General features: G+C 43.2%; 1 protein-coding gene across 4 annotated transcripts in view; it reads right to left on the bottom strand.

Annotated features, from left to right (window-relative positions):
• The window catches only part of DOCK8 (dedicator of cytokinesis 8), a 268,625-nt gene that overhangs the window by 187,786 nt on the left and 63,465 nt on the right, over nt 1-17,374 (bottom strand). For all 4 annotated transcript variants that reach the window (XR_012231574.1, XM_073572263.1, XM_073572264.1 and 1 more), the window contains 3 exons: nt 16,505-16,717; nt 16,032-16,117; nt 14,534-14,600 (listed from right to left, as the gene is read on the bottom strand). Coding sequence is in view for 3 of the 4 variants with exons in the window: in XM_073572263.1 (XP_073428364.1) it covers nt 14,534-14,600; nt 16,032-16,117; nt 16,505-16,717 (366 nt within the window). In the remaining variant the exon portion in view is untranslated. The remainder of the gene's footprint in view (nt 1-14,533; nt 14,601-16,031; nt 16,118-16,504; nt 16,718-17,374) is intronic.

Here is a 17,374-nt window from a genome sequence, read left to right as displayed (position 1 = left end):
TCTCACCACCCAATCCTGATATGCATGATCCTCTCACCCCCCTATCCTGGTATGCATGGTCCCCTCACACCCTATCCTGGTATGCATGCTACCTCTCACCCCCTAATCCAGATATGCATGATCCTCTCACACCCCTTTCCTGATATGCATGGTCCCCGAACCCCCCAATCCTGATATGCATGGTCCCCGAACCCCCTATCCTGGTATGCATGGTCCTCTCACCCCCCTTTCCTGTTATGCATGGTCGTCTCACCACCCCAATTCTGATATGCATGGTCCCCTCACCCCCTATTCTGGTATGCATGCTACCTCTCACCTCCCTATCCTGATACGTATGGTCTTCTCACCCCTATTAAACTGCAAACATACAAAAAAAAAAACAACAAACATTTATACTCACCTTTCTTCCCTGTGCTCCAGCGCTGTCACGTTCTGCCAGAGGCCGGAGTGTGGGGGGAGTAGTCTGGCGCCGGAGTACGTGCATGCCAATACTGCGCTGTCCGGCGCCATATTGCTGAAGGCACATTGCAAATGTGTCTTCAGTAAAATGGCGCCGGATAGCGCTATACGCATGCGCGATTCCGGCACCGCACTCCTGCCCCGGTCTCCTGCGAGAAGAGAAGCGTCGCGGCAACGCTCCTCCCGGTCAGGTATGTAATCCCCCGCCCTGCCAGCTGAGCCAATGAGCGGTGCTGAGCGGGATTTGAATCCCCCGCAAAGCCTCAGCCGGCGGGCGGCTCAGCCAATGAGCGGAGCCGCGCGGCTTGGCGGGGGATTCAAATCCCGTGCGGCAACACTCACTGGCTCAGCCGGCGCGGCGGAGGATTTGAATCCCGCCCGCCATATAGAAATACCCATAACTTGGGTGCTCCATTATGGCGGTGCCGTTTCTGTTACAGCTTCCAGCCGCGGTGCATTGTGGAAGCGACACAAGCGCTGAAAGTGTGTGACAGAGTTTATTGGTAATTATATATTAGATGTTTATAAAGGAAGATTATATGATTAGGGGCTGTATTTTATACACCTGTGGCAATGAGACTGAATTAAAAACTTGATTTTGATAATTAAAGGGTTTGTCTGACTACGAAGGAACATGGTTTGATCATACTACATCTCCTGGCCAGGAGAGGAAACCAAAGAATATACAGACAGTACAGCATGGGATCACAGGTAATTCTTTCGGTGAGGCAAAACATGTTTTACCTCGCAGAAGGCAGCAGCTGCAATCCCATGCTGTCCAGTCTGTATCCTCTCTTGCGTCCTCCCCTTCCTAGCAGATGTGGTATGATCAGACCATGTCCCTGCACGGTCAGACACAGCCATTACACAGTACACAGCAGGGGCACATGTATAAGAAAATCTCAGCACAGGAACATTTTTTTTATTCCAAGATCTATTAATGTACTTTACAAATTGGAAAAAAACCTTTTCAAAAATGTGTCCCAATAAGCTTCTCGATGTAGTGAATGCATAAACCTTCTATTGAAGACCATACAAAGCTCCTGCCCGGTAGCCGCTCTTGACAGCAGTACTACCAAACTTCTCGACTGACACTCAAGCTTTTCCAACCGTGCCAGAGGTGCACAACCAAATATTATACATGTGATGCATTCAGGGTCCACTTATACAGAAGTCATACGAAGCTGACCCCAACATGTAAATACACCCTCACACTATATTCCCACGTTGCAGTAAAACATACAATAATTGATTGTCTTGACTACCATAAAATCACTGTAAACTATCTTGGTTTTGCTACAACTTGAAAACCATGAGATTTTCTCACACTTCTGAGGTACTCATAGTAACAATTCATGTTTCGATCGAATTGTTTAAAAAAAGCCCTCAGTCTACACCTGCAGTGTCGGGTGGTGTTTCCGGCAACAGATTTCTAAAAAAAATATAAAGTCTGAACTCTGAGACCCTCGCCTGTTGGTTGAAAGTGAATCCAGTGATCAGCGTTTGCCTATTTCCAGCAGCTAAACTCTCCATACACTTTAATGATATGGATGCCGTGCTTGCATGGTCCATTATCATTGAAATCTATAGAACTTGACCCCTTTACCCCCAAGGGTGGTTTGCATGTTAATGACTGGGCCAATTTTTACAATTCTGACCACTGTCCCTTTATGAGGTAATAACTCTGCAACGCTTCCATGGATCCCGGTGATTCTGACACTGTTTTCTCGTGACATATTATACTTCATGACAGTGGTAAAATTTCTTTGATATTACTTACTTTTATTTGTGAAAAAAACAAAATTTGGTGAAAATTTTGAAATTTTCCAACTTTTTTTTTTCATGCCCTTAAATCACAAAGATATGTCACACAAAATACTTAATAAGTAACATTTCCAACATCACCACAATTTTGGAACCAAAATTTTTTTTGTTAGGAAGTTATAAGGGTTAAAATTTGACCAGTGATTTCTAATTTTTACAACACCTTTGGAATGTTTATACAAAATGAACATTTTTCATAAAAAATTTAATTCAGATCCAATTTGTTTTATTTTACCAGGGGTAACAAGAGAAATTGGACCCCAAAAGTTGTTGTACAATTTGTCCTGAGTACGATGATACCACATATATGCAGGTAAACCACTGTTTGGGTGCATGGCAGAGCTCGAAAGGGAAGGAGCGCCGTTTGACTTTTCAATGCAAAATTGGCTGGAATTGGGGGGTGAGGCTATGTAGCCGAGGAGAGAGGATGCACGCTGTGGGAGCTCCTGAATATCCTGCTTACATCCTGTGTCTGAGACCTTGCCAGCGCGACATAATAGGCAGCATTCGGGACCTCTGGATACCGGGACTCCTCCTGGACCTCCGCAGGAGGACACAGGACGGATCAGGTGAGCTGGTGGCTAGGAGATCCGAGACGGGTGGCGGGGCCTGCACGAGGCGGCAGCCATTTTAGACGCGCGCACTATCAGTGAGAGCTGCGGCATCCAGTTTTCATCGCTGCAGTGTCACCGGATGGTGACTTATATCCTGAAGACCTGAGGGGATACGTGGTGAGTGCCCTGGAAAATTGGGCCCCGCGTTCCCCCCTCCTATTTATAAACTCACCCTGCCCGTCGGCACCATTACAGTTGGGACTTTTATACCCCTTCACTGCTGCTGCCTCTGCAAGTGCCGTGGATTTTTCCCCCCCTCTTCGCCATCAGAACTCTCATTAATATTATACCAGGCATCGCTCTCACCAATTTATGTAACCCTCCCTCTGCATGAGAGCTGCTCCTGGGAAATAATTAATTAACACTTGCCCTCCTGTGCTTATAACTAGAGGGGAAAATCCACAGAGTATACACCTCTAGTCATCCTGTTGTGCTGCATCACCACTGATCATGAATCGATCTAAAGGATCAACAACAGCAGAAAAATTAAAAGAGTTTGCTAGACCTGACTCCTCTGAAAGTGCACTGTCCCTCAGAAATAACCCTTCACAAGCTCAGCGTAAAAATCGTCCCTCTGGAGGTGAGGAAGAGACTGAGCATGAAGAATTAACCCTCAAGCAGGCATCTGAACAACTGATGCAAGCCATCTCCCTAACTAGGACATCCCTGACTGGGAAGATAGAGGATGTTTACACTGAAGTGGGACGACTTCGACAAGATTTGCATGCCATGAGGGGACACATTATGGAAGTGGAGACAAGAGTATCCCAGGTAGAGGACAGCATCACACCTATGGAGGCCAAGTTAACAAAGGTGTCAGGCTCTATGAATGCCTGGAAACAGAAGGCAGACGATCTGGAGAACAGAATGCGTCGGAATAATATCCGTATCATTGGTCTCCCGGAACGCTCAGAAGGTCAACATCCTGAGCAATTTCTGGAGGGCTGGCTCAAGGCCTCTTTGGGAGATGAATTTTTTCCGGTGTTCGCCGTTGAAAGGGCTCATAGGGTTCCTACGAAACCCCTTCCTCCGGGAGCCCCACCTAGACCTTTCCTGGCACATCTCCTCAACTGTAAAGACAGAGTTACCATTCTGTGTCTCGCACGGCAAAAAGGCCCCATCAAGTTCGACAATGCCGTGATCTCGATTTTCCCGAATTTTTCCATGGAACTTCAGAAACAGCGGGCACAATTCATCGAAATTAAGAAGCGGCTCAGGGAGCGAAACATTGTGTACTCAATGTTTTATCCGGCCCGACTCCGGGTCGTCCACAGAGTCTCCTCCATGATTTTCACGGATCCAGCGGAGGCGACTGAGTGGCTGCGGGCCCATAATCGATCCCCTGCAAAGGAATCCTAATGTACTCACTGTTAACCCGTATCTTTCCACTAAAAGTCTAATTGGGGCCTTCTCAGCGGGTATCCAGTTTACCACCAATACCGAACACTGGGCTCAGTGATGGTATCCCCTTGTTTATTTTTTGATAGGGGCATGGAACTTGCTCCTATATGGTTAGGTTTTTATTTGGTTTTTCTTTTTTCTTCAACAGTTTTTGTTCTAACTGTTATTTAGGAAAAAGTCGCAGCCAATGGTTTGATAGGGGGCGCGGGACTTTGCTCCTATATTGTTAGGTTCTTATTTACTCTCTTCTTTTTCAAAAGTTTTAGTTTTTATTGTTATTTAGGTAAAACTCGCAGCCAATGGCAATTCCGTTATCTATGTGATATCTCTAAATTCTGCTCGGACACCACTATGCAACATATCCAGATGGGTGGAAATGGGTTCTGAATTAATATGTATGACCTGGAATGTGAGGGGCATAAAAATCCCACGGAAGAAAATTAAGGTGTTCTCACAAATTAGGCAATATCATCCTCACATTGTGGCCTTGGTTGAGACACACCTGACCAGAGACATAGTTCGGTGTGTGCAAAGACCGTGGGTACAATGGTTCATTCATGCATTTCACACCAGCTACTCCAGGGGGGTTTCACTATTAATACATAAAGATGTTAGGTGGGAAGCCAGAGAGGCCCGGAAAGATCCTGAGGGGCGTTTCGTGTTTGTACACGCACTGATCAATTCTAAGAAATATGTTATTCTGTGTATTTGAACCCCCCCCCGCTAATACGTCAATTCTCCAGAAGGCATTGAGTTTTGCCCTGAACTATCCAGATGCAGATGTCATCTGCATGGGGGATTTTAATTTAGTCATGAATAATCATTTTGATAAACTGAGACTGGGTGATGGTATACAGAGTGGGACCCCACCACCGGCTGCATCCCAACTGTCACAATTCATGGAAGGTAGCGGATGGCTGGATCTATGAAGAATGCGCCACCCTGAGACGAGTGAATATACTTGTCATTCATCCACTAAGCGCTCCTTGTCTCGCATAGATTATATCTTTGGATCCAGGGGTCTGGCAATGAGGGTGGATAATATCGAACACGGCAGTAGGGGGATTTCAGATCATAGTCCGGTCATTCTTAAACTTAAATACGGACCATTAAATAATAGGATAACATGGAAATTGAATCCTGTCTGGCTGAAGCTGGTGAAGTCGCCCGATAGAACAATTGATCAGCTACGTTGCTTTGTTTCGTCCCACCCTGAACCCCGGAATGCCAACTTATTTTGGGATACCCTTAAGGCATACCTGAGGGGTTGTGTATCCGCTACGATTTCTTACATTAAACGAGTGACATCAGGGGAGGATGATGAGATGGAGCAGCGTTTCAAAGATTCGGAGGCCGCCTGCATATCTGACCAAACTAGTAGCAATAGAATGGAGTGGTTGTCCGCTCAAAGGTTATATACTCAACACTAGAGTTGAGCGAAACAGGTCGGCCAGATTCATAAGTCGCCGACTTATGGCAAATCCAAAGGAAAAAAGAAGGGGTCTCCAGCACCAAAATTAGTGAAAAAAGATAAAACTCACATTTATTAGGAAGGTTTTAAAATCATATTAATAAGCCACCATGACAGGCAAGGCTACTTACGTGTTTCAGACAGATATTACATGTCCTTAGTCATAGGTATATCTTATCAAAACTAGGAAGCTTAAATAAATGAATACATGATGAAACTGCAAAGTGAACACCCAGTTTCAGGTAATTAATTAGCTCCACCCTATTTAGACCTAAGCAATTAATGTTCTTAAACAAAGCTAACATATAAATAAGAAATATATGTTTGCAGACATAAATCAATACATGCAAAAACAGCAATAAACCATAAATCACAATAGACGTAAATAGATGAGTATTACAAAAAAAAACAAAAAAAAAACATATTACATTATATATTGCAAATCTGATCTATAATTTAAACCTTTCGGTGCATGAGCATCAAGAAGCAGGATCCATTTAGCCTCAGCTGATAATAGTGCAGCAAACCAATCACCACATCGCTCCGCTCTGTTAATTCTCTCTATGCCCCTTAAATACACTACATAAGTTGTTGAACAGTTTATAAATGTTTTTATCTTATAAATTTTACCATTATTATCCGAAAACTCTTTACAATTAGCCATATATCTGCACAGATTACATCTGGAGGAACCACACCTAAATGAACCCACTGTACTGAGCCACATATTACTGCTTCTAGGGGTGATGTACAAACTTGGTGATAGCAAATTGCCCAGATTTGTGGATTTTCTAGCTACAACGTTCACACCATTTGACAGAATTTCCTTCAGAATTGGATCCTGTTCCAACATAGGTATATATTTAAGAAGAGCATTTTTTATGTTAATAAAATCCAGAATATATGGGGTAGAAAATGTAAGCTGATTTTTATCATCTAATCCTGGTTCATTATCCCTCAACAAATCTGATCTTTATTTCTTAGTAGCAATAAATAAAGCCCTCTTAAGAGATTTATTAGAGTACCCTCTCTATTTCAATCTATCAAATATAACTCCACATTCTGAATGAAAGGAAATTTCAGTCGAACACAATCTACGTGCCCTCACAAATTCTACAATAGGTAAATTACGGATGGTATTAGCCGTGTGCGAACTAGTAGCATGTAATGTAGAATTACCGCTTGTAGATTATCTATATAAAGCAGTGGTGATCAAACCTGTTTTATCATCTCCATGTAGAAAAACATCCAAAAAAGGAGCAGAATTTTTATGAATATCCACCTTGAGTTTCAAATATAGGGGGTTATCATTCAGATATCTTTGAAAATCCACACTAGACATCTGTACATCGTGTTGTGTGTTAGTATGCCAGATAATCACCAAATCGTCTAAGTATCTGGCGTACCAGCAAATTTTGTCACAGAAAGGGTTAAATGACGAATGAATATAAGTCTCTTCCCACCATGACATATATAAATTATGGACTATATGGACACTGATGTATGGTAGGCTGAATATTTTTTCCTCTTTTTTTGCAATTTATGGCAAAGTCGGGTTTCGCCGACCGAAACCCGAGCACAGCGTGAAGTCGGATTTCCCAGAATGCTTGCACGTGACTTTTTTCAGCCACTGAGCAAGGATGTACACTGTGGGCAATGAGATGACATGTGCAGCGTCCGGGTGTGTTTACTGTCCTCCACTCCCTGCCGACTTTGCTTCCCCATTGACTTGCATTGGGTTTCGTGTTTCAGTCGGACCTTCGACTTTTCCCGATAGTCGGCCGATTTCGTTAGACTCGACTTTTGAGAAAGTCGGGTTTCATGAAACCCGACTCGACCCTAAAAAAGGCAAAGTCGCTCATCTCTACTAAACACATAGGCACTAAGTCCAAATGTAAATTATTTTTTGCTCGCCAATCTTATTTCGAGCTGGGGAATCAGGCAAGTAAGTTCTTAACTTACTTGGTGCATCAACATAACACAACTAATACAATATTACAGATTTGCAACACGGATGGTACCTTAGTTTCTTCAACTGAAGAAATACTGAGCTGCTTTTATGACTATTATAGTTCATTGTACAACTCTAAAACTGATGTTAATAACCAGGGGTGCCTAGACTACCTATCGGATATAACGTTACCCACACTAAGCTCTTCCCAGCAGGCCTTTATGGATGATGAATTTACTTTGGAGGAGATAGCGGAAGCCATGAAAGATATGGCCTCTGGGAAAGCCCCTGGACCGGGTGGGTTTCCTATCGAACTGTACAGGAAATACCGGGAGATATTGGCGCCACTTTTGTTAATGGTGTTTCGGGGGATTTGGGAGGTTGGATCCATGCCGGAATCCTTCTATGAGGCTAATATAATAGTGCTTAAAAAGGAGAGGAAGGACCCTTTAGATTGTGGATCTTACCGGCCCATATCATTAGTAAATGTAGATTATAAGATTTTTACGAAGATCTTGGCCACCAGGTTGAACTCAGTCATATTGGACCTCATACACCCTGACCAAACCGGCTTTATGCCGGGTAAGAGTACTTCCATCAATATTAGACAAGTCCAGTCGGTGGTTCAATATAGCTCCCTGGTGCCAGACAATAAATGGGCATTGGCATCGCCAAGGCTTTTGATTCTCTTGAGTGGCCTTTCCTCCATGCATGTTTGCAGAGATATGGATTTGGTGACAGATTTTTAGAATGGGTTAATATATTATATATGAAGCCTAAAGCCCAGGTTATTGTAAATAGTTCCATATCTGAGCCCTTTTCACTACACAGGGGAACCCGTCATGGGTGTCCCCTTTCCCCGGCCCTTTTTGCTCTTGCGATTGAGGCATTGGCACTTTGCATAAGATCCTCCACTAATATTGCGGGTATAGAAATAGCGGATCGGACAGACACCATAGGTCTATATGCTGATGATATGGTGATATTTATGGATAGAGCGGAGGAAACACTGACAAGAGTGATCATCACTATAAATAAATTCAATCAATATTCTGGCTTGTATATAAATTGGGAAAAATCTGCTCTGATACCTCTTTCTCATGCCCCAATGCCACGACTTGAAACTCTCTCCTCATTACCCATTGTACCCAGTTTTAAGTATCTAGGGGTCCATGTCTCTCAAGACAGTATGCTTGATATGCAACTTAACAAATTTACAATTTGGAGTAAACTTCCGCTATCTGTAGCCGGACGTATAAACTTAATTAAAATGATATTACTCCCTAAGCTCAGCTAGTCTCTTCAACACTGTAATGGTACCCAGATCCTTCTTTGTGAATCTGAACTCCCAGATTATATCTTTTATATGGGGGAAAACCAGGCCTAAACTCAAACTATCCACTCTGCAAAGACCTAAAAGGGGGGGGGGGCTGCGCTATCGTATTTTTTTCTGTATTATCTGGCTGGACAGGCCAAAGCTATAAGTAAGTGGATGTCCGGTAATCGCCTCCCTAATTCTGAAAATCATCTGCTTCATGCCGCACGAGCCAATTGCCCACTGGGTTTCTTGGAATTGGGGAAAACAAATGTCCCTCGCTTGTTACCCCTGCTTCGTCTGTCACGATCAATATGGAAACAGATTAAAAGGGTGATTGGATTTGGGGATATTATAGCTGAAGTGTGTTAGCGTGGGTGTTCAGGAGCCGGAATCTCCAGGAGTGGACCCTCTGGACTGTGGCACCGAGGGGCCCCGGGCGAGCTGCCAGTTGGAACCGACCCCTATACAGGGACCGTTAGGAGCAGGCCCAGGGGTTCGAGTACCACAGTAGTCGGTACCGAGAGGGGCGGCTCAGGATGGACTGGAGTAGGACAGTAGGACTGAAGTGTAGATGACAGAACAGGGCTGGCACACAGGAGACAGGAATAGAGTAAGACTATAGATTGGAACGTGGAGGAACTGAAGTGTAGATGACAGGACAGAGTTGGAACACAGGAGACAGGAATAAAGAAGGACGGAAGGACTGGAGCAGGATGGAGCTGGAACAACGGAGGCAGGACTGGAGTAGGACGGCAGGACTGGAACAGGATGGAACAGGAACACCGGAGACAGGACTGGAGTAGGACGGCAGGACTGGAACAGGATGGAACACTAACACCGGAGGCAAAACTGGAACAGGATGGAACAGGAACACCGGAGGCAGAACTGGAGTAGGACGGCAGGACTGGAGCAGGATGGATCAGGAACACCGGAAGCAGGAGACAGAGGAAACATGAACAATGGAGCAGGACTGAGAATAACTGTTAGCGAACACGGAAGACAGGCTGCGAGGCTGCTGCAGGAAACACTGAGGGCGGCACAGAGAGAGCAGGACCCAGTGTGCAAGGTAACACAACGATCAGGCGCCTCCCTCAGGGGGAAGCGGCCTGATATAGCCCCGTCTGGTCTGCCATTGGTCCGAAGGTGCTTCCGGGTCAGGGCACAGCCGGAGCACAAGAAGCAGCAGGGAGGCGCGGTTGTGGCCTATGGCACATGCGCATTGCATGCAGGGATGGCGTCGGCCGCGAGCCCGTCAGAGGTGATCGCCGTGGCCGTCGGGTGGAGAGAGGCTGCGGCGTGGCAGCAGAGGCCGACTGCGGCGTGGGAGTGGAGGCCAGGTGAGTATGACGGAGCGGTGTAACAAAATGCCCCTATGGAATAATGGTTACCTTTCGGCATTACTTGAACACCCGTCTGCCGAATTCTGGACTCAATACAATGTTTCTACGATAGGTGATCTACATGACCACAGAACCCTGATAGCTTCTGAACAATTACAGGTTAAGTGCAATGTCCCGAGATCCCAATTCTTCCGTTATTTACAATTAAGGTGAGCCTTTTAGTCACACGAGATGTGTATGTGTAGACAATGCTATCTCGTCTTTAACCTTGATCGGAATCCTTAAATCACAGGGCCCCCAAGGTCTCATCTCCTCTCTGTATACATACATGCTGTCAGTAGGGACAGAATCCACCACAGATTCGGTTAAGGGGAAATAGGAAAGGCACATCCCTGATGTACAGGGAGAGGAGTGGGAGGAAATTTTGGAGTCTCCAATCAGGGTATCTCCGTCTGTTAACAACAGGATGATACAATTATATATTATAAATCAATCATATTTGACTTCGACTCGACTCTTTAAGATGGGCCGATACCAATCATCGGAATGTTTGAGATGCCACTCAGTAGATGTAGACTTTATCCACATGATCAGGCAGTGTCCTATCATTGCACAATATTCTAAGGAGGTGACATCATTATTAACATCCCTGGTACAAGCTCCTGTTCCCCTTGAGCCACTGATCTGTTTGTTTGGGGTGTGGGATGAGGAGACATGGGGTCAATATACTGGGATTTTCTTGCGGGAAACGTTGTTTATGGCACGAAAGGTACTGGCACTACGGTGGATGGGAGGCTTATCTCCCTCTCTTGGGATCTGGATCAATTTAGTGAACTCGATTATCCCATATGAGCGCACGCTGTATCAAAACAGAGGATGCCCGGGTAAATTTGAGAAGATTTGGGAGAGGTGGAACTCCTCTCACCTTACTTTACAGAGTGGAGATGTCGCATAATAAATAACTGTGTGGAATTAGGCTGCGAAATAGTTGTTGTTTTTTGTAGATATTGATACGGTTCAGGAGTTAGATAGGTTTCACCACTTGAATAATAACATAAGACCAGTGTGATATACTTGACATTATGTTTTATTTGTATACAACTGGTATGCACATTTTGCTTTGTATTTAATGTCCTGTGAAACATATATATTTTATACAATATTTAACACCATGTACAAGTATGTATGTTGTATACCCTGTTTATGGTTTAATAAATTTAAAAAAAAAATTGGCTGGAATTGAGATCGGACGTTATGTCGCGCTTGGAGAGGCCCTGATGTGCCTAAACAGTGGAAACCCCCCACAAGTGACACCATTTTGGAAAGTAGACCCCCCAAGGAACTTATCTAGATGGTGAGCACTTTGATCGCCCAAGTTCTTCACAGAAGTTTATAATGTGGAGTCGTAAAAATAAAATATCATATTTTTTTCACAAAAATGATATTTTCGCCCCCAATTTTTTATTTTCCCAAGGGTAACAGGGGAAGTTGGACCACAAAAGTTGTTGTGCAATTTGTCTTGAGTATGCTGATACCCCATATGTGGGGGTAAACCACTGTTTGTGCGCATGGCAGAGCTTGGAAGGGAAGGAGAGCCATTTGACTTTTCAATGCAAAATTGGCTGGAATTGAGATCAGATGCCATGTCGCATTTGGAGAGCACCTCATGTACCTAAACAGTGGAAACCAACCAATTCTAACTCCAAACCTAACTGTAAAACACCCCTAACCCTAATCCCATCCCTAACCTTAATCCCAATCATAACCGTAATCCTAACTTTAGCCCCAACCCTAACTAACTGTAGCCCCAACCCTCACCGTGGCTCCAACTCTAACCCTAACTGTAGCCCCAGCCCTAACCCTAACTTTAGCCACAATCCTAACCCTAACTTTAGCCACAATCCTAACCCTATCTTTAGCCCCAACCCTAACCCCAACTCTAATGGGAAAATGGAAAAAAAAAAACACTTTCTTTTTATTTTATTTTTCCCTAACTAAGGGGGTGATAAAGGGAGGTTTGATTTACTATTTATAACGGGTTTTTATGTTTGGCAGCTGTCACACACTAAAAGACAGTTTTTATTGCAAAAAATAGTTTTGCATCACTACATTTTGATAGCTATAATTTTACCAGATTTTGGCCCACACAGAGTGATGTGAGGTCTTGCTTTTTGCGGAACGAGTTGAAATTTTTATTAGTACCATTTTCGGGTATATGACTTTTTTTTATCGCTTTTTATTCTGATTTTTGGGAGGCAGAATGAACAAAAACCAGCAATTCATGAATTTCTTTTGGGGGGGCGTTTATACCGTTCCGCGTGTGGTAAAATTGATAAAGTGGTTTTATTCTTCGGGTCAGTACGATGACAGCAATACCTCATTTATATCATTTTTTTCTATGTTTTGGCGCTTTTATAAAATAAAAACTATTTTATATAAAAAACAATTGTTTTTGCATCCTTTTATTCTAAGAGCTATAACTTTTTTATTTTTCTGGTGATGGAGCTATATGGCGGCTTGTTTTTTGCAGGACAAAATGTTGTTTTCAGCGGTAGCACGTTTATTTGCATCCGTCTTTTTGATCGTAAGTCATTCCGCTTTTTGTTCGGCGGTATGATGATAAAGCATAGTTTTTTTTTAATGGTGTTTACTAAGGGGGTTAACTAGTGGGACAGTTTTATAGGTCAGGTCGTTATGGATGCGGCGATACCAAATATGTTTACTTTTATTGCTTAGATTTTTTTTTTATTCAAATATTTATTTATTGATGGAATAAATATTGATTTTTTTATTATTATTTGTTTAAATATTTTTACAATTATTTAAAACAATTTTTTTAAATTTAATTCTTACTTTTACACTTTGTCCCACTATGGGACACTCATTTTGTGCTGGCTGATCGCTTCTACAGCATGCAGATCTGCATGCTGTAGCAGCTGTCAGCACTGCAGTTTCTATACACTAACCTGAGAGAATTCCTGGTCATCACTGCGCATGACAGGAAGTCTCTCAGGTCTGGAGACCCGGATGTCATCATGACGACATCGGGTCTCCATGGCAGCGATTGGGACCCCGCATCATGCCGCGGGGTCTCCGATCCAAAGGCAGAGGGGCCCTCAGCCCCTCTGCCGGCTCTGGATCACTGCGATCATGTTTGATCGCAGTGTTTCGGGAGTTAAAGTGTCGGGAGCGGTCCGTGAGAATCAGCTGAAACCCGGCCGCTATCAGCCACACTTCCCTCGTGAGCACGGCTGATTGCCCACGACGTACTATCCCGTTAATGGGCAGACAGGCCCAGGGCACATGGACGGGATAGTGCGTCCAATGGCAGAAAGGGGTTAAGGAAAACAGTCAAGCAAGCAGCCCTCGTTATAAGGCATTTAAGTCATCTAGTGGATATGCCATAAGTGCCTACGATGGAAATATCCCTTTAAATGAACACGTTACATGTAAAATGCATTGCTGCACATTATATTATGCCAAGTATGGCTTTCTGCATATGATATAAATAACTTTTATAGCTTGTATAATGCAGGTGTCACAATTCCTCCTATCAGAGAGTCTGGACACAGTGAATGATAGTTCTGCCATCCAATCTAGGAATGGGGCATGCTGAGCTGTCGGTGTGGTGATGGAAAGCTCAGCTGTCCAATCGGAAAATGAAGTGTGCTAAACTGTCAGTGTCTGCAGTGACAGCTTAGCCGCCCAATCAAGACCAGGGTGTGTCGGGGCTTCATCCATATGTCACTTGTCCAGAGTAATTACCTGGCTAATCAATCTGCTCTCTGACTTTTACTGTTGCCAATGGTAGCTTTGCTCATGAGGTGTGTGCTCTTTGTCTTGTATTCTGATCTTGCTGCTGGACCTTGGATTTGTATTTCCCATGGTTTGCCTAGCCCTTTTGTCATGATATGTTACTTTCTTGGAATTCCTCTGTCTATGATGTACTCGCTTGGCTTTTGACCTCACACCTCTTGACTACCCAGCCTCATGGCTTATCCGTGAGTAATTGCTATCGTCAGAGCAGGTAGGTTATTTTGCTAGAAAAAAATATACCCTCCTACCCCCCCCCCCCCGAAAACATGCATATGTTTTCATTCTAGTGCAGTATAAATTAGCTTTAAACATGACATCTAGTATACTACAATTTATTACCTTTTTTCTCTCTTTACAGTCATACAGTGCAATAGTTGCAAACACTGGCTCAATGTCAATGTCAAATCTGTTTAGAAAAAGGGGAAGAAAAATTTGCTAAGTTTCATGAAGTACATAAATGTATAAATGTTTTAAGGGAAACCTTTCACATCGAACATACAGCCCTAACTGTGGGAAACATGTTACAGTGCTGGAGGCAACAAACACAATCGCTTTATGTGCAGGCCTTATCATTTAATATTTTGCCCTCGTAGGTAAAGATGGTAGAGTTGTTTCGTAGGACCCACTTTAAGCAGCCAGGACAGTATTCCGTGATTGCTGGATGGGAGTACCAAGAACCTCTTCTTACCTGACAGCATCTGCAACTCCTCTTTTGATAAGCCGGGCTGGCGAAACATCAACATTTTGTTGTGATGGACACACAATGTCACACTAGCCAGACTACTGAAAAGAAGAGCCACGGATGCTATCAGGAAAGGTCCCATGCAAACATCCGTGGATCTCGGTCTGATCACGGACCGCAATGCATGGATTGGCTGCGGATCTTTCCACTGGAGCATGACAGCTTCATATATTTCTAGGAGGCTGTCCCGCTTGGATCGGGAGGCCCAGGGCCAGTCTGTTCATTGCAATCCATGATTGGATCGAGATCCACAGATGTTTGCACGAGCCCTAAGGGGAAATTCTCAGGGTTCCCATCTAAGAGTCACACAGTACTGACTTGGCAGCTGGACTAGGGTCCTGCAAAATAATTCTCTTATTTCTATTTGTATTCATAGGCATATATGAAATAGTTCAGAAAAGGAGATCCAGCAATCAGGCAGGGTGTTCTGATCAGTGAACGGTCTTTGTTTGATAGACACATGAAACCAGTCTTATGGGCAGTATTACATGGTAATTGACAGCTTTCACTGTATAGGTCTGCATACATAGATGGCTGCCAATCACTACTTAGAACCACCCACTGGACTTCTAAGCTCATTGTGAAAAGGGATATAATAATAAGTTATAAATTGAACAGAACCCTTTCCCACAAATCTACGGTATATATCAATCTGCTTAGAAATACAGCCACAGGCACCAAGGGTCCAGTGATCATGATATACTCAAGTGATTGTAATACCGACTGACTCTGGTACTGAGATACTTGTTTACAAATGGGTTGGTAAATGTGACTGGACAGATCATCCCATACAACTAACTTGTGTGAGTCTACAATTTTTCACATGGGTCACCAAAGGTCACACTAATGTTTTACTGACTATATGTAAACTCAGCTTAGCCACTAAGTAGTACTTCTTGGAAAGTAAGGGTCTACCAATAGGTGGCACTAAAGAGATAGGATACTTTCTTCTGGAGGAGAGCTAATGTGCATATTATATAATACTAAAAAAATCTCAAGATAAAGCATCTTACAAAAGGTAAATACAAGACATTCCAAAACAAATATTTATAAATAAGAGTTAACCAAAAATATCTAATATATTTTATACTATACCTTAGAGTATGCAGCTTGACCATTATCCTGTATCCCATATGTTCCTTTGGACACTCTGGTACAGGACGTATTTCCACAGTATCCTCCTGAAATATGTGTAGTGTGCATAAGGGCCACAATGTACTGGATAATCATTATACTTAATTTTTTTGATCATAAAAATGGCTTTGATTAAAGAAAACACTCAGCAGGAACCTTGCGGTAACCTTCTGCAGTTACGGTGCCCATACACCTACACACACTGTTGTCCGAGAACTATCAATCCCAAATCCCCAATAAACATGCATGCACACTCAGGTCAGTAGAAAGTACATGTGTTGTCAATGAGGACAGAGGAGTAAGAAAAGTATGGAAGGCTAAAAAAAATAAACAGGTAATGATATATTGGAAAAAAGATAAAAAACAGGAAGAAGATGATAAAAGATACCGTAAAATATATAACATAGGAGGAAGTAATTGGAACACATATATACCTCTTCCATTGGTGGACTGAGAGCAAAAATCTCAGCATGTCTGTTGGCTTTACGAGCTTCCTCAGTTTGCTTCTCCAAGTCATCCACATTTGTAAGTAGGAGGAGGTTCTTTAGACGACTTTCTGAATTTAGGCCACGTAGTTCAAATTCACAGGAAGTATTGCTAGATTTTTCAGACTCACCAGACAACCTCATTACAAGACCCCCGTCAGTCTACAAAAAACACACAGGGCAATCAGGGCATTATATTGTGTGCTGGCAAGTCCTAATAGAAGCTGCTTTGCGATATACTCTATTAGGGCTCATAATCACATGCAAGCAACTCGGACGAGTCTCGCATGTCAATACCCGGCACTGCCACCGGCACTTGACAGCAGAGCGTTCAGCGATCAAGTGCCGGCGGCAGTGCCTGGTATTGACGTGCGAGACTTGTCCGAGTTTCTCGCATGTGAATATGAACCCTTAGAGGACGGAGCGGTAATAACTCAAAATGAACAACCCTGTTATAGGCTGAAAACACTTGCTTTTCTCCTAGGCCTCCGCATAAAACAGGAGCCAAGCTCTATGCTAAGAACATAGTGTCTGAAAAGACAGATCTTACCCACTAAGCCATTGCTACAGATATGTAGTATTGATGGTAATCATTATCGGGTGTAATATCGTAATCTAATGATAGATCACTCTGTTTGTAATGAATATATATATACAGTAATATATGAGGTTCACTTTTTGTATTGAAGAACTGAAACAAATTAACTTTTTGATGATATTCTAATTTTGTGAGAAGCTCCTGTATATCACTGCATTATTATAGGATACGACTAGATGATGCAGTCTTGATACAATCCCTGCATGCAGATTTCACATACA

Source organism: Dendrobates tinctorius, unplaced genomic scaffold (genome assembly GCF_039654945.1).
Source record: "Dendrobates tinctorius isolate UK_male_01 unplaced genomic scaffold, ASM3965494v1 ptg000031l, whole genome shotgun sequence".
In the NCBI taxonomy this organism is placed as follows: domain Eukaryota; kingdom Metazoa; phylum Chordata; class Amphibia; order Anura; family Dendrobatidae; genus Dendrobates; species Dendrobates tinctorius.
The sequence above is the reverse complement of the archived record's forward strand: the minus strand, read 5'-3'. Positions and strand labels throughout refer to the sequence as shown.